General features: G+C 35.3%; 1 protein-coding gene across 4 annotated transcripts in view; it reads left to right on the top strand.

Moving 5' to 3' along the window:
• CADPS2 (calcium dependent secretion activator 2) overlaps nucleotides 1-27323 on the top strand; it is a 287348-nt gene that overhangs the window by 215110 nt on the left and 44915 nt on the right. Inside the window, exons 17-21 of one of the 4 annotated variants that reach the window (XM_051795414.1) lie at nucleotides 5-25; nucleotides 11319-11422; nucleotides 14995-15151; nucleotides 22274-22415; nucleotides 22545-22664. In XM_051795414.1, coding sequence (XP_051651374.1) covers nucleotides 5-25; nucleotides 11319-11422; nucleotides 14995-15151; nucleotides 22274-22415; nucleotides 22545-22664 — 544 coding nt within the window. The remainder of the gene's footprint in view (nucleotides 1-4; nucleotides 26-11318; nucleotides 11423-14994; nucleotides 15152-22273; nucleotides 22416-22544; nucleotides 22665-27323) is intronic. The other 3 variants (XM_051795416.1, XM_051795417.1, XM_051795418.1) reach the window with 3 other exon arrangements.

Below are 27323 nucleotides of genomic sequence, written 5' to 3'. Positions count from 1 at the left end.
TTAGCAACAGCAGAAAAGGACTCAGGTGATTACTATTTGTGTGCATGTCTGCATGTATTACAGATGTAGTGTGTTGTGTCTGTTGTTTCATTATTTATTATTTTTGTTAATTTCTACAATACCAAGATACTGACCAGAATATTTGTGAACATTAAAATTAATTTTGTTGTAGTATAATCCATGAATTCTTCATTTACACTGATACTTAACTATGCTGTACATATTTATCAGCAATTAAGCTAATTTTCTGGTTTGGAATATGATGCAATTGTAGTTTCTGTGAAAGAGATATAACTAAATGATGGCAGAAAGTTTGTCTGTTAAATTCAAAATCACTTTGTGTATTTAAAGAAATGTAATTTCATAGTAATCAGCAACAATTGTATCTGTTTCATAAGGGGACTGCTGGATTTATTGATGAAGGTCTTGTCTTGCTGGGAGAACTAATTTTGTAAAACTGTTTTTGCATTTCTCTGATATGGCTTTGTTCAGTGATATGTGTATTTTTCTAGTTACAGATGAATCTTGCGAGGATGGTTAGTTCTTTGTGTTCCTGATTTTATAGAAGCTAATATGGTGTATATTCTTCAGTAGTAAAAAAAAGGTTTTTCTAGTACTTCTATCTCGATACTTAAAAGTCATCATACAAAGAGCACAGCTGAAGTAGTATTTGTGACTAAGTGGTACTGGCTGCATAAAAATATGAGGAATTGTGCCTATATACACTATGAAATAGATGTGCATACTGCTTTTTCTCACCTGACATATGCACATACCCGAAGAAAGATTGATCATGATGCTTTGTGGGGTTTCACAAATAATATCAACCACTGTTATGGGAAGGGGCATTGACCTGGTAGTACTCTCAGGATGAAATAATTTTCCATCTGGAAAGATAGACTGGTGTGATGACTATAAAGATTGCATGGATGTAGTTCAAAGAGGAGCTCCTTGGCAATGAGGAGCTTGAAAAATAGTAGCAGATTAAGAAAACTACTTCTTTTGAAGTCTATGTTCATAACTAAAGATTCCAAAGATTCCACTGATTTCCAAAACTTCCACTGATTTTTGTTTGAAAGCTTTAAATGCCCTGTAAAGAGAAGAGATCTATTTGGAATTCTTAGAAAAAGAGAGCTGACAATGCACGGGTGGTATGGCTATTTTTACTACAGTCTGTTAGGATGAGTTGATAGGATTGCTCAGGGAATCTACTGACCCCCTCTGATCAACAGGGAGAGGTTCCTTAAGCAGACAATTCAGAGTGTTCGGAGGATCCTTCAACAATTTCTCTGTGAAAGGACCTATCTCACACCATCAAATACAAATATACCCTAAGACAGTTTCCCTTCTAGGTAAGATACCTAAAGCTAGATAGAACAAATAATTCCAGTTGCTATTTTTACACCTGTAGGTATTAAAGAAAATATCTCTTAAAATTGGAAGTTCAGAAATTAATTTGTTGAAATTAATTTGTGAAATGAGAAAAGTAATTTTAGAGAGTGTGTCCTTTGACCTTTGCACTCTAAAACCTCATCTCTACAATTTTATATGTGTATCACCTCCAGTGCAAATCTTCCTTGTGACACACCCTTATTATTCTTTCTCAGGCTCTTTATGTCAGAAACCTAGACCATTAAGCACAGATGACATAGTTACAGGCACAGAAAAAAAAAAAAAAGACTACACCTGATTTCAGTCATTTTACATTAGGTTTATGCATGCTTTGAAAGAAACCATTGCCATGTTCTTAAGATAGGATAGCAAAGCTGTCCCTTAAGTGACCTGGCAAATAACTAGATTAGAGAATGGATGAGAGGCTATCACATATATTGAGTAAACAGAAATTCACTATGTAAGTTAGGTGAAGCTGGAGGTTTTTAGGCTGTGTCTATAATTTAGTTTCTTAATTAAATATGAGTTCTGACTAAAAATTCATCAGAAACCGAGAAAAAAATTATAGAAAGGAGTAAATAGACTGTGTTCACCAGAAATTTGTGTACCATTGAACCCATTTCTCTGATGCAAAAGATAAAGCCACTGAAGGGAATCCCAATAAAATTACATTTTAGCCTGGCTAATGGGGCCAAATCCTGCTCTTGTTGGTGTCACTAACTGGACTCCTACAGATTTCATAATGAACTTGATGTGCAATATGCTTAGCCCTAATACCAAATGTTGCATTTTCGTGAAAAATGAGGAAGAACTATTTCTTGATAACTATTATTTACCCTTTGGCTTGTGCACTAGCTACTATATAAAGAATTGCAGGAGTGTCCTTGTTAGGTAATACAGAGGTGAACATGCAAATTCTTTTTGTTGAGAGAATCCTTTCTCAGCAGTGTGGTTGCCAGGTTCCTAGGTCTATTCTCCAAGTGCTCTCATTTTCAGTCTCAATTGAACAAGACTCTGAATGTTTTCCCGAAGACGGTGGTTATGTTCTTAATGGCAGACATGGTGGTATAAGCAGTACTTCCATCAACAATATTTGTTTACAGTCAGGATGACGTTTTATTTAGCACTCCCCTGTCGTTGTACTGTTATGAATATGGAACAGATTTTTTCAACAAAAATTACATTTGCAATGACAGGGTTCATCATGTCATTCCTTATTACACATACAGCTGAAATTCTCATGGAGTAGTTAATCTGCTCAGTCAGTATAATTGCCATTATGAGGAGAATACCAGCAAACCTACTATTATAATTTTGAACTGTATCTAAGAACTCTCATATGATGCCCTTGTAGTTTGCAGGAAGGGTTTATAATTTGTCAAGGATATGAATCACATCATCAGGATGGGAAGATCTCTGTTTAAGTATAACCCATTTTCATTTCAGCATATACCACCTTTGAGACTTTACTACCTGAAAGTACTTTTTAGATCATTTTGTGTATGGCATGTTTTCCTGTTTTATTCAGCATTTAACTTTCATTAATTCTTCCTATAGATAATCTTGAACATAACTGGACCTGCTACATTCTGAGGCCAGAGACAAATAGCATTCTTTATATGCATTTTGTATACTTCCAATGAAGAGCCTACAGAAATTTGCATGCCTCCCTCACTTATTTTCTCTCTCCTTCAAAAAAGATGGCCTTCCTTATACAGATTTCTTATTTTTTACTTATATTAACACACAGAGAGTATTAAAATACATTGTTTATTCCTTCTCAGAAATGAATGTTTTTCCCCATTAAAATTTATTTTAAATCTGAATAGCTGAGGAGTAATTAACTCTGCTATTGCTTCTGTTATTGTCTGAGAAGTGAATGAAACTTACACATAAATACATTTTTGAGCACAGGGACATTACCTTGCTGTACAGATACAAAAGGACTGGGTTAGGGATTAAAGTGGTAAATGGCTGTAAAGTGAACTGTCATTGTCCACCGATTAATTTCTGAGGCAATAGACAGATTGTAAAGATTTGACTTATTAGGTATTTTTAAAATACTGTAGTAACTCACTATACTGCGCTCCTTCTGCCAAACAGTTTGACTGAAAGGGATGGGAATAAATTCCATAAAATCAGGGCAGATAGTTACTGTGTAGTGTGCAATTGCTCAAAGACAAATCACAGTTGTCATCCCAATATTTGTTTCTGTCAGACAGACTGCCAAAGGCTGAATAACTATTAACTCCATACAAGAGAAGGTCAGGAGCAACTCAACAGTTTGCCGTTTTTTGAAAGACATCGATCATTAACATACTCATTACATGTAAGTTTCTAAAGGATGTAAATTCCCTCAAGGCTCAGAAGGATCTGTCTGACTTAAAAAGAAGAACACTACAAACATTATTGAAGCTGAGAAGGCAAGTGGAGAGTCATTGTACCTGGAGAGGACTTGATTAAAGCTCTCCATGCATGTTCATTTCACTGAGCAAACAAAAGTGAATGAGTTGCACAGTGGCATACCATCTTCTTGGTCCCTGTTTGTTGTGCAACTAAATGGAAAGAAGGGATATGGGCAAACATCCCTGATTTCAGTTTTGGAGCAGAAGTCTGTAAAAGAACTGGAGTGTTAGGTTCACATCGTGATACTCTTGTAAACATACCTACATCCTCTTTTAACAGTAGGGCTGAGTCTGTCTTTGCCACTGTGCTTCCCCTTTTCCAACCCCTACTTCAGCCACGTGAGCATCCTTCCGAGTCCAGTTTGATCTATACGTGTATCAATCACCTTACATTAAAATTAGTTCCCAATTTTTAGCATGCTAGCCTTGTCCTGTGTCCCAAATGAGGAAGGGATAGTTCCATCCTTCATTAGCATTTCATCGTCTCCAGTTCCTGCATGCCCTGTGGTGCATTTTTAGACAAGAGTTTCATACTCATACAACCTAGGCTTTCATCACCTTGTCTCAGATTTTTAGCCTCCAGTTCTTCATTTTTATCATTTTAGGAGTCTTTCTTTTTAAAGTTTGAATTTCACCTTCTTGAACATTGGACTTCTTGAACTGTGCAAAGTCATCCCTATGATATGCCTTGCACGGTACTGGCAGTACTGTTATACCAGAAATGCTTCATCTAATATATTCAAGGAACACTTGTCTTCTGATGTCTGTATCGTGCTTGTGGCACACAGCTGTTCTGTGAAAAGTTAATTCAACCCAGTCTTCAGAGTCCTGATCGTTTCCAGCTGACATATTCCCAGTTTGTAGCAAATGTTTTTGCTGTTCATGTGTCAAAATGTATTGCTCTCCTTCTTCAAGTAGTTTAATATGTTTTTCTTTAATTCTTTAACGTATTTTAATGTTTCTCTCTCCCATTCTTTGGAATTATCCAATTCTTGTTACTGCATTTTGACCCTGCTATCTATTACCAGTGTTTTACAACATTATAAGTGCACTCCTAATATTTATTCTAAAGTCATTGGTGAAAATATTAAGAAAGCCCAGATTAATCTTCAAGGAATCCCTCAAGAAACTTTTCTTTGCTCTTTCTCAACATGACCTGTTGCCTCTCAATTGAAGCATCTTCTTTATCTGACACATAGTTTCTTTTTTAATCCTCATTGTTTTCAGCTTAACTGATACTTTTCCCATGAGGCACAGTGTCAAATACTTTAATAGTCAGAATAGATGAGATCTACTGAATTTCTTTTATAAGAAAATATCCTATCAAGAAAAGCTACTGCACAAGTCTAGTTCAACCTAACTTTGCAAATCTGTTACATTTCATTCTGTTTTCTGTTTATTTTACGCCCTCGATTAGTAATTTTTTTTAAAATTTGTTTCAGTTAATAATTGTATCTCTTTTTCCTTCTCCCTACCTGCCAGCATTAGATTTGTTGTTGTCATTTTTCAGTAGGTCTCTAAAATTTAGACTCTTAAGATTATTCTGTTTTTTAAAAATACTTATTACTAAGTCTGCACTTTCAAGTACCAGTTTTCTCTCCATCTAGTATATGAGTTATTCAGATCTCTTCCTTCATTCATGGAGCCTTGCAGTTTGCCATGTTTCTTATGTCTGACTTTTATTCCACTGGATCAGAAACTACTGAGAACACCAGTTCTTTCCCCCTTTAAAGAGAAATTAGAAGTGAGGGAAAGAAAGAAAATACCAACTGCACGTGTCTGTGCTGTCAGAACCAGAATACAAAGAATCAAAAAATGCTCTGAACAGCAATAAAAAAGGAGATTTCTTTTAATCTCTGCCTTTTTTCAGCTGTTTATACCTTTTCGAATTTGTTGTTCCAGTGCTTTTCCATGAACCGATTCCCCTTCTTGAAAAAAAAATACAAAAAAACCAAACACAGAGAAAAAAACCCAAAACCTGTGATTGCCCCATAAAGGTAATGCAAGTGAATACTATGATAAATTTTTAAAACCTGAAAATATTGTAGTGTGACCCACTTTATAAAATGATAGGTTGTGGGCTAGGAGATGTAAACTCTTAACTTTCTACGAATCTCATAATCTCTCTGTACATAGCTGATAATGATAATTGATTCTAATTTTTTTCTATAGAATTTAAAATGCTATTGAATTTTTAGAAAGCAGTTGTGGACAGACTGGTTTCAACTTCATAATTAAGTTAAATTCTACTATTCATCTAGGGATAGATTTTTATTTTTTAATCAGAAAAATATAGAATGTCCTCCCAGATGTCCCTCTGTACTTTTTCATGCAGAATTAATTCTGTGAGAAGTTTCAAGAAAATCCAGTACAGTCAAATCTAAATTATCTGTGGGTGGATTATCCTAGTTGTGGATTAACTCTTCAGAGTCAGTTAAGGTTTAGTAATATATTAGCTCCAGTTTATTGATATTTGTACTGCTTTTGATACAAGTCTAGAAGCAATCTTGCAATTTTCACATGTGAAAAAGATCAAAGTAATGGACCCTACTCGAACAGAGTTGGATCTGTAAAGCCCAAATTATGATGCATCTGTATTATCAAATGATATTATTTCTGCTTTACTATGGGGTGTCCCTGTCATCCTCTCTGCATCAGTATGAGCACACTCTCAGGTTCCTATTTGGAGTGGGCCAGTCAGATTCCTTGGCAAGATTTATGTCCTCCTACAGAATATCTATACAAACAAATTCTTTCAGGAACTCCAAAACTTGCTTAAACCATGCAGTGTATCCTGGAAAGAGTTTGACTGCAGACAGTCATTGCATTATCTGCTCTTCCCTGCATCTGATTCTGGCACATGCATAGAAACAAATTAGTTGATCTTCAGACACCTCCATTATTAGACATCTTGCACTTTCTCCAGGCTTTATTTAATGCTGGTAGCTTTAATGTTCAGTAGCACAACTCCTGAGTGCTGCCAGCAACCAGAGCAACAGTGCTGATGAAAATTAAAACAAATGCCAGTTGTCTTACACGAAGGATCAAAATGCAAACTGGATATTCTGTTGCACTTTCACATAAAATGAGCTGGACCTCATTCTAAACTGCAGCATCACCCCAGAAGTCTCCAACCACATCCACCTCTCTGAATGTGAATGTGAAGGTTTCTGTAAGCCCAATGAGACTGTGAACTTGGGGGTCTCTTAGCATACTTGCATTTTTTCCAATACCCCTGCCATTGGTCTCTGGCTTTGAGACAGGTTGACTCTCCTGAGTGTCTTGTTCTGGATATGCTTGTTTGAAGAAAAGGAGGAAGGATGAAATACTAGGCAGGGAAAACCAGTAAGAGATGTATACTGTGTCAGTGGGGGGAGACTGGCAGGCCATAGACAGGAATGTCATAGCTGCACTGTATTCATAACCAAGGAAAATTGCCTCTTTAATCAGCAGATTCCTGTGCTCAGCAAATGTCAATGAGAAATTAATCACACATGTTTAACAGCTTACATGCTGGGGAGAAAATGAAAGAGGTGAATTGTGCATTTGTCTTCAAAGATAAACTCTCTTCTGGAAAGCAAGCTTAAGTTAGGTTTTAGAGACAGTGTTATTAGGTTTTAGACATCCTGATTGTCTCAGGAAAGGAGGACTGGTGAGAAGTTCCCAGACCTGTATGACACAGCAGGTGAGACTGGATGGTCTGACAGTCCCTTGTGGCCCTAGGCTCAATCAGTCCATGAAGCAGTCACTTTTTCATTTCAGCAGTGGTTTAGTCAGTTAACTTAGCTCATTTGACAATATTTTCTCGGTACCTGTGTGGTTCACTGGTAATGCATACTTGAGAAAGCATCATTATTTGCAAAGCCTGGTTTGCTTTTTCGTTTCAGCAGAAACCAAAGATGAAAACAGATGATTGATGGCTTTTTCTGTTTATTTTCTGAAAGATGTCAAGCAGGATATTTACTGTCTCGACTCCCACTGCAACTTGTTAGTTTGAGCAGTGTAAACACATCTTAACAACCCTTAGTAATTGTGGGAAGAAAGACATCATGAATATAATGAAAACTGACAGCACTGATTTCTATTCCTATAATTCTTTTATGCTTACAAAGCCAAGCACAGTATTTTGTTCAGGTATTTTGGAGGTTCTAAAACTTCCAGATAAGAATTTATTGCTACTCATATTTCGTATATATTACTTGCTTAGTAAAAAAAAAAAAAAAAAAAGTATTTCATTTTTTATGTTTCAAATTACTTCATAACCCCTTGTTTATATACCCATGTAAATGGTGGTTATCCATAAAACATACTGCCTAGAATTTGAAAGTGAAAACTCTTTAGTTACAGAGAAAAATGACTAGCTGATGTGGTAACTTAGAAATGGAAAAGGAAGTTTCAGATGAAGCTTAAGTGAAATGTAGGGAAGTACATAGCATCCAGAAGAAATTGTCTGAACTGATTTATTCTGTGAATAAGTAAATGACAACAAAATTAGAGAGATTTGTCCGAGGATGGAGAGTGAGTGCAATTCTCTGCCATCTTTTCTTATGAACAAATCTCATAGGAAAATCATGATTTTTAAAATATTGTGAAAAGCTGTATGAAACATCAAGAGTAATTTGTTTGTTTTTAGCAAGCAATAAATTGTTTCAGAGTAAGCTAGTAAATAGTAAATAGCATGGTGAGTTTTATGAAAAGTGAAACTGGAATTCAAATGTTTCCCACATTTTTAGTCATTCCTCCATGAAACATCATTCAGAAACTCGCCATACTCACCTCAAAGGAATATTTACAATTTTCTTACCCTCTTTCCTCCTAAACATGCTAATTCTGTTGAAGAAACTAATCCTGAACATTAGTCCCTTAATGACTGAAAATTACAGTTTCTATTTTAAATAATTTATCACGACTGATTTATTCTTATGGCAGCGCCATGCCTGATCATAAGCAGGTCTTCTCCTTCCTAAGTGTTCCCATTTAGGGAACACTGTATTCCCATATTGCCTGTGTGGGAACACTTCTGATCCTGTCTTTCATCCTTCATTTTATTAGGCTTATGATGCCTTTCAGACAAACACACCAAAAAAACCAGACTCTCCATTCATTTCCATTTTTGATCAAAATTCTTCACTTCAGCACATACGATCAGAACTGAGTTTCATTAGTGCCCTGCTCAATTGAATTGGTACTTGCCTGAGACAATGTTTCTCTTCATCATGATCTCATCAGAGTGGTGCAGGATAATCTCACAGTTAACTAGTAAATCTTTTTTCTCCTGCTCTCCGTAGTGAGGAAGGAGAATGCAAAAATGTAACATGAGATTCAATACAATTATTATAATTACTTCCTTAATAATTTAGAGGAGCCCTTCTAGGATATAATTTTTGAATAGTTTACAGCTTATTTAGTTTCATTAGGAATGAATGCCATTGCGAATGCAATTATTTTGTTTACTTGGTTAGTAGTAAGGTAATGAAAATCAGAGTGAATTTGAAATAAAATTAGTCGTTTATGCGTGTTTATGTATGAATAGTACTTACTGTGTGTTCGGGGCAGAGGGGACATTGACCACTAGAGGAAACAGTAGTTTCAGTCCAGGATAAGTGTAGAAACCACGGGTTTAGTTTGAATCCAATAGTAGTCTGTGTACTATAATCTAAATAATAGGGACTAGACCAATCCTTCCTAATCTCACTTGATTCAATATAGTTGTTATTATATTCATAAAATTGTTCTATAGTATAAAAATTGCAAATTCAATACAGTACAGTGTTGATAACAGTGATCTTGGCATTATGAATGTAATTTTGTGTCCTGGTCTACATTTTGGGCTTGGCCCATGTTTCTACAATAAGTCTTTCTTGAGTTAGATAGTGGTTTTGGAAAACATATTATTTCAATGTGTCTGGTTGTATGGTTATTTTAATAAGATTCAAAAAAATTCTTCTTAGTTGCTTCAATAAATAATTTGCCTGCTTTGTTTTTTCATGAAAACAATGTGGGTTTTAATTTACTGTGAAGTAGATGTTTGCTGGACATTCTAATCCAATGTTTCTTCAAAGATTGCATCAAAGCTGTATATTTTATCACTGTACTATGCATCAGTGTGTTAGTGCTGAAGAACTGGACAAGATCACCTGCCTTTAAAATGTCTGGAAAGTTGCTTTGACCTGCCAAAAATGTTAACTGTTAAAAACATTTATTACATGCAGATTGATATTCTTACTGAGACCAGGGAGATTATGTAAATTGTTTAATTAATCTGCTAATGTTTTATGTCATGATGAATGCGAAGTTGGACAGAAATTTCAGCAGAATTTTCTATATATGAAGATGTGTATTTATGTAAGTTGCTATCCATATGATCCATGAACTTGCACAAAAAACGTGAAAATAGGATTCCTGAGACCCTCACTGACATTTTATTGTCAGCTTCATAAGTTGTCTGCAAAGCTGGTTAATGTGACCATACTTTATATATGATTATATTGTACATCATTTCCATCCATCCCATAGTTTATTTTTAGCAAAACAAGCATTGTTAAGTAAGCAAGCTTCGATAGCTAATGCTAAAGTTACTCATAACAATGCAAATTATGTAGTTGGACAAATTACTTTTACTGATAAAACTGTGATTGTAAAAAATTTCAGTTGGACTCTTCCTTTATCTTCCATGACTCTTTCTGAGATCTAGTCCTATGATTATTTTTTTTAATTGAAAACTAATCAGTGTTTAATTTCCTTGTAAGAATTTTAGTTACAGTTGTTTTACCTTTGATGTTTCCTTTCTTTTTGAAGTCTACTGTGTAGAACCCTCATGTCTTTTGGGACTTTTGCATTTATGCTTCTTTTATGTGGAGTTTTTATTAGGCTTGTGTCAATTATGTTATCCTTATTTTATAATGCTACTTTTCATTATGGTACTGAAAAGAATGCAGATTTATTCATTGCTGAACAGCAAGTAGAAAATTAGTTATTTCAATAATTAGTTATTAGAAATTAGTTGTATGAATTATTGTGGTTTGCACTTTTCCTATTTTTAAAATATGCCTAAAATGGAACATCTTATTTAGATGAAACATTTGGAATTTTTGAGTGCTGCAAAACACGTGAATCTTGCTGATGACAGTAATGAGTCATCTGGTAAGAATGAGATGGTACTGACAATAACAAAAAAGGTCTCTACTGTGTGCTGTCTTTGTATATATGACTTTAGAAAGAAAAAGGACTTCCTTATTGCAGAAGTTGAGCATCACTGATGCACTTCTTATTTCTCACATATTAAATAGATAATGTTTACAGTGATCAGTGATGCTTTTGTGAGTTAAGTATTTTCTCTTTCTTGTGATCTGGACACTCTGTTTATGTGTATTAAATGATTATCCTTAACTTTTGAAATTGCTTATAGTTCAGAGAATTGTCACTTTGCACCATTCCTATTAGTTTCTGACATAATTTTCTCTTACTGTAAATCATATTTGTAACTAAAGCAATTTAAATTTGCATTTTATATTCATATAGAGACCATGAACCAAGCAACACCTGCTAGAAAACTGGAAGAGGTTCTTCACCTTGCAGAACTCTGTATCGAAGTATTGCAGCAAAATGAAGAGCATCATTCAGAGGTGAGGCTGTAGCTGCATTTGCTGTAGAGGATGGTTTGTTCCTAGATTTTTTCTCCCCTGATGTGAAGCAAGTGTGTCAAGAAACATTTTAGTTTTACTTTCTGACATATGTTTAAGGCAGTTCACATTTACAGAGGAATAAGAGACTTGAAGCTTATGAAAAGTGAAGTGAAATAAAACTCTACTTGAATTCGCTTGAATGAACTGTAGGTTTAGAAATGAAAATTAAAGAGCATAAAAAAGAGAAAGCATCTTTGTGCTGGAGGTGGTGAAATGGTTTGGAAAATATTCGTAGCCTTATACAGTTTTCCTTCCAACTTTTCACCTCTCATTCAAAATAGAAAGAAAATGTAACTGAATGCTTGTTTTCATCATGCTGTACAGATCTAGATTATAGATCTAAAAATAATGATAGTTATGGTAATTGCATTCACATTACTCTTCTGTTTATTGGAAAAGTATGCTTTTAAACTTGTGCTTTTTAAAATGGCATTGTAAGGTAGAAGAAATAAAATAGAACTATTTTATGTTTCTTACTCTCATGTCTTTTACTTCATGATGCAGAAACCACAATATTTGGAATTATGGCACCTTTTATATCAAGGAATTACAAAAATAAACTTGGCCAGATACACACAATTTTATATGTTATAGACATTTAATTAATAAATACAGTTTTCTAAGGTTCAGGAAGTTGTTTTTAAAATGTTCTCAAAAAAATATTTTTTTAAAATATGCAAAGGAATAAACATGATTTAGAAGATATAGTTATAAAATATGATCATTCAAAACATCTGGCTTTATATCACACTGTGGAATCTAGTTTTTAGCTTACATCTGTCATGTGTGAACTTGTTATAGATGTTTTATCTTATACTGAAGAAACAGCTGTTTTGATGATTTGAAATTAATTCCCTGGAGGTCCTGTTCTACACTACCATTGCCACTGTGTTACACCATAATGACTACTTAATAAAATGTATATATTGTTGTCTTTGTCTTTTGAGGACCTGCATTACTTTAAGAATAATAGACTTCTGTGGAAAAGAATACAAAAAAACCCCAAGATCAAATCACACCTGCATGATTAAACATCTCTTCAAAAATTCATTTCTTTGCTACTTATTTGCAGTCAGAGATGTGGTGTTTTTCAGAAGAGTAAATATATTGCATGTGTCTTCAGGAAAATCTATTCAGCAAAAGTTTTCAATCTCATCTAAGATAGCTTGTAAAGAATAAAGATCATTTTAAGACTATTTCCCCCTTCATTCATGTAATAAATGTTCAATTTTGCTAAAATTTATAGAGCATACGGAATGTCAATATTAAAATATATCTGTGAAAAAGATCACAAAATTATACATTCCCTACTCAAAACTGAATTTTAAGTATGGTGACTTCACATCATAATGTTAAGGAAATGTTCAGTGATGGTAGATTTGATGAATCTCTAAAATAGTATATCACACTTTTAATACTAGATTTTTTTTCTTTTTTCTAATTCATAACATTTACAAATTTCGGGGATTCCCAAAGGGAGGAGAGGTATGTGATTCCTGATGAACTAAGCATTATTTTTCACTGCTTTTATCATGGAACTGTGTCTTGAACCTGTAGCATAAACTGTTTTGATGATTTCTGATGTTGTATAGCCACATTTGTCTGTCTTCTAAAATCTAAGAACTTCATTCTTGTTTTAATCCAGTCAATGATTTTGTTCTCCTAGAATGTGTGTCGCCAATCGCGAGTTGCTTTTAGCCTGTTTACATATTATCCGTAACGACTGTGCTGTAACATTTTTTCTCTGTTCTTCTTCCTTGCTGCCTAAGTAATGATGGGTAGTTCTTGAGAGAATCAGAAAAATTTCTATCTGAGTTCAAAGTGTCATTTGCAAAGGTGAAGCAAATGGAGAGAAAGCGTGCTCGTTTTCTAGTTTTGGTGTTGCTTTGCTTTGAAAAGTTAGCAATGTTTTCTGAAAGAAGTTCTGCATGCCTGGAAGGGTCACCTGCCAAAGCCCATGCACATTTTTTTTTGCATTCAGTTATTTTCTAGGGTCTATTGCTTTAATGAACTCCCATTTTTACAGGATTTATTAATAAGAAACTTCTTCCAGTTTGATGAAAAAGGCTCCATTTCAAACTCCTGCCAAAGTTTTTGAAGCCTCATCTGTCCTCACTATAGTGCCAATCGTCATCCTTCAATACTGACACCGCAACACACAAATTACTTTTCAGTAGTAGCAGAGGATGCTTAGCATTTCTTTAAAAATTCATCTTGCCAATTCATCATTTCTCCATTTTCCCCATGTCAGAAAGCACTACAGGCAGTCATCAGAAAGTCCAGGATGCAGAAGCGTACTTGTAGATCACTTTACAGAAGTTGTCTTTTATTTTATGACTTTCAGACCTGAGTACATAATTCTACGTTACCTAGGACTTACATTTCAGAAATGCAAGTGAGAATTTCTGTGACTTTATTTGATGTTGTGGGGACTCAGCACTTGTAGATCAAGCTACATATGTTCCATGGTGGCAACTCAAAAATATTCAAAATTAGATATTCAAAATGAGTGACGTAAGTTTGAAAGCAATGACATTCTCCTATCTGCTGTGTGTAGGCATTTCTCACTCTCAGACATTTTTGTAAACTCTGATCAAAACACTCTCAGCAGTATTTGATATTCGTCCTATATCATGAACTCACTTCACCTTCATCCTTAACTCCAGGATCGTACAGGTCCCCCTGACCCAATGCTCAGCTTCAATAGTGACCTTTAAAAGCCTAGGTTTATGTGACAGTGAAAAGGTACAATCGTTACATGTCTTTGCTGTGGAGCTGGCTTTACTTACTGACACTATTTTTCACAGATTTCTTCTCTTCTTTAAAGTTAAGATTATCTAAGAATATAATTTTTTTCCCAGAGAAAACTGTGTATTCCAATATGTTAAGTTACTGAAAATGAATATAAACGTTAGTGAACTTCTCAAGATGTACTTATAGCATTTGCAGAAAGAAAACTGGATACCTTTCTTAGAGAAGTCAACATCTTTAAGGCAAAAATAGGAACTAAAAAGCATGCTGTAGCTGTTAAAAAATTTTTCAGACTTCAGGGAGTAAAATTTCACACTAAAACCATCCCTTCTGATTACTAAATGAATGCAAAAGTATTCATAAAAATTTATTTAAAAATTAATTCATTTGATTACTACCAGCTTTAGAATTGAATGAAAACAAAAGAAACATATACAATAATTCTTTCAAGGATAAGCCTTCATGCTTTTATTTGCTCTCTGGCAAATTATTTGCTCTCTGGTATTTATACTCCTTTTTCTGTTTTTTTGGTGTTATATTTTTGTTCTGATGATATCACCTTTCGCAGCATAACCTGTTTGATTTCCTACATTTTTGATGCAAGGTTTTATAAAATATTTTCACATTTTTCACTTTGCCCATTCTTCCTCTCCAAACGAGATAGGACATGACATGACATACTCAGATATATTTTTTCAAAGATAAAACACATTTCATTCCTTTGACTCGTGTTTAGTACATCTATTTTGTCATGTTTGCAGGCATTTGCTTGGTGGCCAGAATTGTTGGCTGAGCATGCAGAGAAGTTTTTGTCTTTGTACTCTGTTGATATGGATTCAGCACTTGAGGCACAACCGCAGGACTCCTGGGACAGCTTCCCACTTTTCCAGCTGCTGAATAATGCCCTCAGAAATGACAGTAAGTTCTACATTTTTTTACATATTCTATGTATTATATTTTTTCATGTGCTCTCACTTTAGAAATGTGTTTCTAAATAATATAATGGTCAAAATAAAAGTGACAGTGTCTATTTTTATGATACATATCCTGGTGCACCATTTCTTGGAAGTTTTTCTCTATTCTTGCAGCATTTCAGTCCTTGTTCTGGCAATCCCTTAACCATTTAGTATTCACAAATTACACGGTTTTGAATCAATTATGTCCAAGTAGTGTAAGATGCATTGATAGTTTGCGTTTAATCTATACTGCTTAAAAAAAGTTGTAGTCTTAAAAAAAGTTTCCTTCTAAGCCTCCATGTAAACTACTTCCAGATTAGTTATGTCTATAAAGGTATTGTAGGTTTAGCATGAATGGATTAAGATACACACAACAAATGTTCCATTTGGATCCTTTGTTGAATCAACTGCATCTTCAGAAACTTATTAAAAAAGCCATGATGTTGTCATTTAAGCTCAATTTAGAAGGCTGCTCAGAAGGGTGTAGGAATTGTTCGATCTTGTGCAGACCCTAGAAGAGTTAGACTCCTATACAGTGGATTGTACACCACTTTAAGTGGGTGTCTGATCATCTAAAATCCAGATGAAAAATCTGAAGCCTATATTCAGGTGTCTTTCCTACCATCTTATATTTTCAGTTTAGAAAGCACATCCCTAGTTGTGATGTTACATGAACTTAAAACAATTATTTAGTTGCTGAAAACCCTGTAGGTATTTTAGAGTAGTCTTATAAGAAGGATTTGTGATACCAGTTTTAACTACATTATTGTGTCATTTGTGTTCCTTTGAGGTTTAGTTCCAACCTGAGAGAAGTGTTAGAAACAAACAAGGGTTGTCCTCACATGCAAAGAGATTCCTGATAGGCTACTGATTTTTCTTTCCTTAAAAGTATAAGTGGATAATAATACTAAATTATTAAAATAGCCTTAAGAAAGACATTTAATGAAAACTTTCATGTTAAAACTATTATCATAAATATTGCAAAACTTTAACTGGAGGATATGAAACAACTGTTGTATGAAATATCACACCTGTATACCAATTTCAACAATTCCCTAATGGTAATAGATATAGTAAATTACAGTTTCTGGTGAGTGAAAGCCATCTGGAAAACTATACACTTTTTTTTCCCCCAGAACTACTGGAAAGCAACCATGGAAATTAGTCACCTTCAAATCAGTGGATATGTTAGCAAATGGCAAGTGACCATTCTACCAAGAATTGATTCCCAAGCAGAACATACCTCAGTGCTTATTCTTTAATTAACAGCCTTTTCACCTTGTAACTCCATTAAAGCTATTACAAAGTGCTTCCTGTGCTTATTTTTTACAATTTTCTAAAGTAAAATAAATAATTCTGGCTTTACGCTAAGTGAAAATCTTTTCCTGAAAACTATCACTTTCATAAAAATATATTTAGAAAAAAAAAGTAAAAAGGGAAAAACTGGAATATGGTCTCATGAGGATAAAAAGGCTAGTGCTAATAATTAACAAGGAGAGTGAAGTGGAGTAAATTAGCCATAATAGAGCCCACAGTGACTGGCAAAGTCACCTCTCATTATCAAAAAACTCATTAGGAAATGAAGAGGTGGAAATCCCACTGGGTTATTCTCACTCTCTGGCTATATCAGAGATTACTTTTCAGATTTCTTTGAAATGAAGAACTGTTAGGTCACCATATTGCATATTAGGTTAATCTTCAGTGAAATTTGGAGGACTGACGCCTGCACGTTATTCTATCTCAAGAGCTTTAAATGAGCTCTAAATCTTCAGTGCAGGAATCAGTTTTCACATAAACCTGACATGAGAGAACTCCTAACAATAAAGAAAACATCTTACATTTACAGCATTAAAGGAAACTTACATGTAAGACTATTTTTATGACTATGTCACTAAAATATAATATGAGAAAGACTGTGAGATAATGAAAATGCATAGTCTTGGCTATTCAAATAATAGTGAATGTGTTATTTTACATAGTGTACAAAACATTGTACAAGATTCAAGGTGAATACTTCAAAGCCAATATTCAATTAACAATGAGAAGAAAATGTATTTCCCAATACAGCATTTAACTTTTCATGAATTAAGAGAGGGGAGGATAGGGAAGTCCTGACTGAAGCTTCTCGTTTCTATTATGAAGGACTCCATTTTGTGTCACCTTTAGATTCTTCATTTTTTTCTGACCTAATTTCACAAGCAAAAGTTCATCAGTGGTTGCATTCCTGTTGAGTCTAACTGAAGAACTGTTTTTAAAAATGGAGTAGTATGACCTTCCCATCCTATAAAATATTTCAGCTTTTTGCATGAGACCTAACTGCAAAAAGTGATTTAAAAAATGGCATTCACCGCAAAGATGAATAATAGATTGAAGATAAATTTGTTGTGATTTCTCAAAATGTAAAGGTTTGAAAAAAATTTTTGTAGCTGCTTTTATAGTATACATTTTAATGATCTCCAAGATTTCTGTTATTCATGCACAATTATGCCTGACTGTGTAAAGCTTCACAGATTGTACAGTAGCGACAGTACTGAACATTTCTCTAAGACAGCAAAATTATTTTTTCCAGAATTAGATATTCATAGGGGAGGAAAAGGACATAGTTGTCCCAGGATTGTGTCTTATATTCTGTAATGAATATGTTACTTTTTGTCCACAGAGCCTATAAACTATGTTGTGAAAGGGCCAACTCTAGAGGGCAATTCACTTTCTGTAGTTGTTTAATTATTTAGATTCATCATGTTTTTAGTGCCTTGAAGACAGACATGTACTAATTCCTCTTCATTTAAGATGGTGTCAGAGATAACTTTTAGTGGCATATGCCTAGTTACATGAAGTATCTGTATATTTGGCTTATTTTAGAGATTTTTCAACTCTATATTCAATATTCTGCTCCTTTCCTTCCCAACTTTTCTCCCTGAGTGTCACTTACTATGTACTGTGCTGTTGCTCAGCATTATTGCATTACTACATTGGCATGAATCAGTCAAAACTGAGAGAGTTATAGTTAACTCATAAGCTTCATTTCCTATCAAGTATTACTCAGTGGAATGTCTGTGCACCTGCTCTAACTCAGCCATGAGCTGTAGACAGTCTGATGAAGCTGATTTAGAAAAATCAGCATGTTGAGTGTTAGCCTTTACAATGCCATTGCCATTATTATGGTTATTGTCTTCAAACAGGAACTGTCTTATATGTTTTTCCACTAATGCTGTTGCAAGTAGCAGAGTGGCAACCAACACCAAAGACAGCATCATCACCTTCCTGCTCTGTTACATCCTCTGTATCTCTTTTGTACTAGAATTTATGTATAACATCATAGCCCCTATCTTACAGAGTAGAGTTAGAAAACAACTTGGATTTCATGTAATCAGGGCAAACTTTATACCCACACCAATACCTTTCCTCCAAACTTACACTTCTCATTAATTGTAGTGGGAATCTTTTCTTAGATCAGGGACTTAAAATTTTTGCTCAGTCCTCTTAGGAGATGCTTTGAAATCATAGTCTGCCTTCAGATAAGAGCTACAAGTGTTGCTTACTGATAATGAGAGCTAACTCAAGCTCCTTGCCAGAATGTTCATAACCTTTTCTGACTAAATGGGAGTTTTGGCAGAGGTAAATTGTGCAATAACCAGTTTATGTCACTCTGTCTTATAAAGATGAAATAAATTTTCATCTTACTTCCACAAAATATACCTCTAAAATTCACTTTTCAAGTATGAAAAGTATCAATTCACTTTTTCAAGACATTTCATATATGTCTTATGTGTAAAAATACAATTTTTATATAAGCTGATACACTTGCAATTTTCACTACAATTTAAATAACTGATTAAGAACTTCATTGTGGAGGCAGAAAGTAATATAAACAGGAAACGAATGGAAATATAAACTTTTGTTTCACATGGCATTGGTTGAGTTTTAGTTGCTACAAATGTAATCTGGACCCTCAAGGATATTTCCTTCTTGAAATTTACTCTTTTTCATTTGGGATTTTAAAATATGGCAGAAAATTCAAGTGGTGCCTTCCAGAGAAGCCTATGGAGAGCAGGGTAATTATAGACTCTTTGCCAAAGGGCTAATTTTGTCAGTGGAAAAGAGACTCATGTTAATCTGTGTCATTCTTCCTTTCCTTTGATTCTGCAGAAGCTCTTAAAGACAGAATAGCATGCTGACTCCAGGATAACTACTAAAATGTGCCTGTATAAGTAAAAGTAAGAGAAGCCCCACAGCTTCTGTTGTACATAAGCACAGTAGATTCTTTTACTGCTATTACAGATGAAACCTCCTTCCAGCGCTGCATAATTACACTGTAGTTTTCATCTCTAGTGTTTTCTCGTCATATTTTAATGTGATTCAGCTACCTAATATGCAAAAATTTAATAATTTTCATCTTCAGTATTTCAGGAATTTCTCCTTTGTGGATCTGTTTCTGTTCCCATGATGTGTTTTCCTTTAGCATTGCCTATGCATTATCTTGCCCTGGCATGGGCTTTCGTTTTATTGCTGCTTCTGTGAGGTGGCTCATATGAAGAGGGTGTGGGGTGTCTATATGGACAAGACAATGGAGAATTAAGCTTTGAAGACAAGTGGTAGTTGAGGGATTTGAAGTGTGGCATTTCCTCAAGGATCTCTTGTTTCCCATCTGCTTTGACGCACAGGTGGTGCCTTTTGGCAAGATCAATTCTAATCATAGGGTAGAGTGCCATGAGTCTGATGATGATACTCAGCTATATCACTTACTCCTGTGCTCTGAGTTCTTTCCCTGCCCTGCATTAATCCTTGATAGAGATCTCCAAATGGGCAAATCAGAGCTGCCATGCCCTGAACCCTGGGAAAAGAGAAAGCTCAAAGACTTGTTGATCTGAGACAGTGCTCTTGTAAGTTTACCCACGTACATAGGCATCCCTGTGGAGGAGCAGTGACAATAAGTCTTGCCATCATTTTGGAAAGTTTCGCTTCCCTGTAAAGACTGGTGTCATGATGTTAAAAAATGATTCAGCTCTTTAAGTTGAACATTTCTTATTGCCCATGACTTCTTTAAATTTCCTTCTGACTTTGAAATAACAAGAGTCACCCTCTTGCCCATGAGGCTTCATTACTATAATTCCCAGAGCTGGGCTTGTAGCAGAGCATTTCTGTGGTGTGCTCAGAAAACACTAAACTACAAGCTTATCGCTTCAAGTAACTGTGATTGCCTGATTAATTACAGTCCTGCACTGGTTTGCTCTAAAGCAGCAAGATTGACCTAATTGACACAGTTGTGTTCTTACTGTTAATTTTAAGCTCAAAATTGCCTTCAAAAATCAGCCTAATGTGCAAATGGATACCAGCCACCTTTTGTTTCTCAAAGGCGATGTGCATCAGCTGTTTACTGTGAAATCTTTGTGTTAATATCCAAATCCTCCTCAGTCGCGCATACTGCTGGTCACAGATGATGCAGTTTTAAGATATATAAAATTGCTACAAATAGAGAAAAATAACACCATTTTGAATTCCTGATATACAAACAATTAAACTAGAACTAACTAGTTAACAAGTAGTTCTAGGAGCAGTGTAAATAATGGATCATGTTTGTAATGGACTTGTCGGTGCTCTCAAGGGTGGATTCTCAAGTGTTTAATAAAGAGATGATCCTATGCCGCTGCCTTTTTCTCAGTGGAAACCCTAATAATCTCTGTCTGCTACCTAGCTGCCTGTTTTCATGAAACTTCCTATATCTGATATCTCCAACCCTGTGTCTAATGTGGTTGAAATTAGCTGAAAGTTTCAAAATTCCTAGCAAGAGAGGCAGTTACACAAAACCAGAGAGGGCTTTATTATGCTTTATTATTATGCTTTATTGCATAATATTGTTTCCTTAGGTAAAACTGATTGATACCTAATTTCCTATTACTCTACAAGTATGTTTTCAAGAAACTAGTTCTTGCTTTCAGATCCTTGTGTTCAAGAAAAAAAAATAGCATTAGTGTCCAGACGTTCAGCAACAAAGGCACTTCCTTGCAATACAAGTAGCAGTAGGGAACTGAAATTGATGGCACATTTTTCCCATAGTCTCCATCTCTCCCAGGTTCACTTTGGACCGAACATTATTCAGGAATGGAAGGCAAAGGAGTTTCTGGAAGTTATAGAAGTTATTTTGATATGTTATACATGGAGTTGTATTAGTAGTGGAACAAGAAGGATTGTAATTTTATGATATGGTTTCCAGGGTTTTGAGCCCTTTGATTCAGGCTTTTCTTCTTAGGAAGAGGAGGAAGCCTTCTCAAAATATGGGTTTGTAACCATTCGGTCAAACAAGAAGCCTGGATGCGGGAATAGATAGGAGGAAAAACCCACAAAAGAATTTAAAACAACAGAATATGAGTGAAGGAAAAGGAGGGTTACCAAAGTCATGAAAATTTCTCTCTATGGCTCAGCCTGTATGATTTCCATATGCACATGGGAATATTCTTTTAGGTCCTAATAACAGTGCTGGATTAATGGGTGAACACAGACATTCAAAACATGAAACTGATATATTCCCTCGGTGGGACAAGACCTTAGTGTGCTAAGAGTTAGGATTTGCTAAGAGAACATTTCAGGGGATACAGGGGCAAGCAGTAGTGGTGGCTAACTAATCTTCAGGTTTTAAAAATCTTAAGTTTGCATTATGTGTACAGTTTTTCATGTAGTAAATCCCATCTATGAAGCAGGTAATATTCTACTGCTTATGAATGACATTCAAATACTATCTTTTCGGTTTGTTTGGGGGTTTTTTGTTGTTGTTCTGTCTTGATATGTAAGTAGTGAACCAAATTGCTAATGCTTAGATTCAGCAAAGTATTATTCATTTTAAGAAGATGCAAAAATGTTCTGGTTCAATAAAGGACTTCAGGATGTACCTAGTTTTCATTACACTGACATTTTAAAATGTACTGCACTATCCTCATGGAACACTTTACTTGCCTTTTGTGAACTATATTTCTTACACAAGCTGGATCTTATTCTTAGCTTTTGTGTACTAAAACATTTTAAGATATACTTATTCCTATAACAAAATAAAGCAAGGAAGGTATTTGTGATTTGTTTGTTTTTAAAGCATTTCTGTGCAATGGAAAGTTTCACAAGCACTTGCAAGAAATTTTTGTTCCCATGGTCGTCCGCTACATCGATCTCATGGAATCATCAATTGCCCAGTCCATTCACAGAGGTCTTGAACAAGAGTCATGGCAACCTGTCAAGTAAGTGCTTTTTACAAAATCTGAACAAAGCACCTGCCTATAGTTTTCTGTCTAATAAGGGGTTCTCCCCCATTGTCCTCTAAATATTCTATTTTTTATTGTATTCCTACATTGTTTATTTCTTCACAGGAGCATCACCAACAGTCTTCCTAATGTAGCTCTTCCAAAAGTTCCAAGTTTGCCTCTTAATCTTCCACAAATACCTAGCTTTACTACACCAACCTGGATGACTTCTTTGTATGAATCCACGTGTGTATTCTTCAATAACCTTCTGACTGTATGTCAGCTCTGCATGGCCTTGCTAGTGTTCTGTGCAGCTGTACTTGGATTGCATGGTGTTTATCATCTCTTAGTTGGAAATTCTTATTTCTTGGGAGTGAGCCAAGCATGGACTGTTAGTGAGTTGCGCTTTCTAGTGCATTAAAATGTAGTGGTTTTAAACCTGATAACTCAAAATCAACTTGGCAAGGGTCTGTCATAGTATGAATGATGTTTAATATTCTAAACAACCTAATGACTCTTCTGAATTAATAAACAGTGGGGAACCTTTTGGATAATTGATTTGAGATCATGGTTTTATAAAATGAGGCGGCCCATTACATTTTTGCATGGGTTTGATTAATTCATTGTATATTGGTTCTGAAAATCATTGATTGCAAATATTGTTGTTAGATTAAATGTCCATTTTACAGGAAAATATTAAAATATTAATAAGTACCCAGAATAGAAGTACATCCATTTCTTTGTCTGTTTGAAAAAAACAAAAAGCATATTTCTTTCTAATTTCTCCCTAGTATTTCAGTGATCTTTTCTTAAAAAAAAAAAATGGAATATACCTACCCTGTTCTGTGAGAGTATTCCTGTAGTTACAGGTCAGATTTCTGTGTGAGGACACATTCATGTATGTTAGGGAAAGGCTCAAGAACCTTATTTTAGAAAAAGTTGTGAAAGACTTCAAAAAACACGCATTCTAAACACAAAGCCTGATAATACGATTTTAAGCCAAGATTGTCTTCTCAAGTTTTATGAGTTTGTAAACGCTCCTAACAAGCACTACATCTTTTTCTGCTAGAGTTCATAGAATCATAGAATACCATATTGAAAGGGCCCTCAAGGATCATCTTGTCCAACCTTTCCAAAAAGCATGGTCTAGATTAGCCCAGCACTCTGTCCAACTGAGTCTTAAAAATGTCCAATGCTGGGGAATCCACCACTTCCCTTGGGGGGTGTCGGGGGGATTATTACAATGGAAGATTATCTTCATTGTGAAAAATTTTCCTGTTGTTTCCAATCAGAATCTCCCCCAAAGTAACTCAAACTCATTATCCCTCATCTTTTACATGTGAATCCTTGTACAAAGGATTTATTATGATTGTTGTTCTGCTGTAAATTCCCCTAAAAACTGACAAAATTCCTCTTAATCCTCAGCTGTGGTACCTTTTGTGTTTACTGTAATAATGCTAGGTTTCTCCTGATATACAAGTCATTTCAACTCTTTCAATACAAACTAATCAGTCTTCTGCAACTCAGATTCCTTTCTGTTATCCCCATGTTTTCAAGGGTCACTTTTTTTTTTTTAAGAATAGCTTTCAGAGTTAAGAGCTGATTCATATTCATCTATTCTGAATATTGAATTTATAATCATTATATAATAAATACAGATTCTGATTGGAGGATTGTAGGGGTAGATCTTTCTTAAATGGAGGGTTTGGTGCAGCAAAAAATTACTAGACTGTGTTGTCAAAATACGTACCAGTATAGTGAAATTAAGCTATGGCCTTATCCTCCTTGCACATTTTCTGGTATTTAGTTTCATGGTATGTATGACAAAGTGTGCATAAAATCCTAAACTAATCAGTGAAGCTGTCATAGCATTTGGTGAACAGTGAGGTTGACATATGCTGTAACTACTTGCCAGCAGTATCTGTCATTCTACTTTTTTTCAAAAGGAGTGGGGATGAGTAGTGTCCCTACTGTGACCTTTGTAAGGTCATCATCTCCTTTCAGCCACCCCACACAGCATTCAAGAACGTGCTGGCTCAGATGTAGGTACCTCTTTCTATTGTTTTTCCATAAGCATAGAGCTTTGAGATTATATTTCACAAGATGTGTATGAATTGACAATCTTGATTGAACGTAGCATTAAGTTCCCTTTGTAATACTCTGGTATTCAGGCAGTATTTTAAGAATCAGCCTACCTACATCCTACTGAAGAGTCAAGTAACTTCTCAGAATGGCCATGTATTTGTATCAAATCAAAAAGCAAAGGCACTGCAAGACAGTTTTCCTCCTCCCATGCTAAGGAGTTTCCTTTTTCCTGCTGGCAATGGTGTCTTACCTTCCAGCAGAAGTGGTTTACTTTCACTGTTATGTGAAAGAAAGGAGTAGAGTTTTATTTCTCTGCCCACTTGTCCCATCCCATCTTTTTCAGGGGGAACAAAGCTTCTTCCTATAGTTAAATTCTTCAACAGGGAGATTATAGAAGATACCTATGCTCCAATACCTGTTAAGCAAAACCTGGTGTTTCTTTACAGGTTTCACTTTCAATGTGATGAACACGCAGCTTAAATGGACTAGAGTGGCACGTTGTATTGTACATATAGTCAGCAGAGGCTTCTAAGTTCAGGAGCCCAGGCCATGCTTTGTCAGTCATCCCAGGTGGCTCCCTCTCTCCACTGACTCCTCCAAATCGTCCTTTTCCAGTTCACCATACTCACTCATCTTGGCCATAAAGCTGATGCTTTCACAAGAAGATGGCTATGTATACACGAAGTTCTGCTGGACTTCCCTCTTTCTCTTTGAAAGTGATGGTTTTGGCCAATTAATCATTATAAATTTGAATTGCACAATGAAGAATCTACAGTCAAAAAGATTGAGAAAAAGCAATCTGTGAGCCAATTGTGTTATAATTATGGGTTTATCAAAGTCCTGTGTCTGTTTCGTCTGTAATAGGAAGAGATTTCATATTCCTCAAACTTTACTAATGTTCATGTTCATGCTCCTGAGTTCATGGTTAATTACCTTCATATTCAATAGAGCTGTAATGTGCCTACCTAAGAACTTTGGTGAAGAGAAAGAAGTGCATATACATTCACAATTAGGCATCCCTTTTGTGTGCTTTATTGATGAAAATAGGTTTTCCCCCTTTCACTTTAAAGTTGCTACAATTCTTTTGAACATTACTGGCAGAGATTATTTATATTTTTTAATTAACTGTTCCTTCTTCTCCCCTTGTTTTGTAGCAGTAAATATATGCTGCTCATAACAGCATTTAGAAAGATCACCTCATTTTCAGTTATTTTTTGGACATTGGAAAGCAAGATATGAAAATTGTTATGAGTAGTAGTCTGTTTTTCTTGATTAGTCTCAGGAGAGGACAACTGATAGGACACCTTGGCTAGACAAGCAGAGCAGTGTGGATTACTATTCCATTTGGCTGAAGATAACCTTAAAGAGCAAAAAAGTTTGAATATTCTGTAAAAACTTCTATTCAGCAGGAATGAGGAATTTTTCCTTACTTATTAATTAATTCAGATATACAACTTTAAATTGCTCTTCATATTTTAAATTTAATTTCTCTGACTGTTCTGAACCTGGCTTTTAAGTTAGATTTGTGGGTGATTTTAATTGTTTATGGTTTAATTTATATATTATTATTTTCAGTGCAGATATGACATAGTTTCAGTGACCAGAAATGCTGTAGATACAGGTTGTCTGTTGCTATCTGGTGCCAGTCTAGAACATCAGCTTCAGGAAAACTCAAGGCTAGGGAAATATGGAATAAGATATATGCTTATAAGAAAATAGTCCTGTCTTGTCTTCCACCAGGCAGCATCAAAGGAAATGTGTCAGCTATATTCTTCCTGCTATGGCTCAGCTATAATGAGTGACCATCAGTGACCAGTGACCAGAAGGGACCAGCTGGAGCAGTCCCAGTGCCCTGATTGTGACATGAAGGGAGCTGGTCTGAATGTGTCTGAGCTCTCATGCTGGACCTCTCTGTGTCTTTATGCATGCTGAAGGAGTCACGTGGTCACATTTTGTTTCTGTTTTGAAGGCTTTTATCTGTAGTGCCACATACATTCCTGTCATAGTGCTTACCTCCAGTAAAGTGGTAGGAGGCCATGGTCTGCATTTTTTAAGGATGGGTATTTAAAAGTATAGCCATAGGACTGATGGATTAGTGAAATCTGGCTGATTTACGTTCTGTAGAAGTTTTGAATGTGGCTAGTTCCTTCTGAGCCTTCAGGAAGACGAATGTATATTGTGGGGGAAATTTCTTTTCTTCCAAAAATACTAATATGCAGTAAGAAAGAAAACTCAAGAAATGTGTTTTGTTGCTCGATGCTTGGGTTGCTACACTCTTAAACTAAGAGAAATCATGGGGTAACTCTACCCCTAGTGTCTCTGAGGAACTTTACATAAGTTGCAAGATTCTTGCAAAAGTTTTGCTTCATCCTTCCCCTCATCTGCTGGTGGAAAGTAGAGAGATGGGGCTAAGTGCAACTGACTCTGAAATTATTGAAAATCCTCTTCTGTTGAAGAAATTCTCAAGTGACCTTCTGAGCCCTGAACATACATCTTGAGGCAGCATACAGAATGTAAAGCTGGAGCTCACAAGGTGGGGACTCACAAAGGATGTAGAGCTGGTGCCCTGTTCTGTAAACAGTCCTCACTAAACACTTAAGGGTAATATCTCAGTAGTAGCCTTAAAAAACAGTAAATTTGGTAATTTATAAAATGACCATCATTGCCCTTTGGTAAATTCTAGAAGAATCGAAGACAGCTGCTTTTGAATCTTGAGGTTGATCAGTAATGGTTTTAGATATTTAATATTTCTCCTATATTATTATATCCCAAGCCACCCTGTGGAGTTTCATATCTAGGCAAGAAATTATTTATTCTACA

The sequence above is a fragment of the Manacus candei genome, unplaced genomic scaffold (assembly GCF_025592945.1).
Source record: "Manacus candei isolate 608988 ecotype Guabito, Panama unplaced genomic scaffold, ASM2559294v1 h1tg000043l, whole genome shotgun sequence".
In the NCBI taxonomy this organism is placed as follows: domain Eukaryota; kingdom Metazoa; phylum Chordata; class Aves; order Passeriformes; family Pipridae; genus Manacus; species Manacus candei.
The sequence above is the reverse complement of the archived record's forward strand: the minus strand, read 5'-3'. Positions and strand labels throughout refer to the sequence as shown.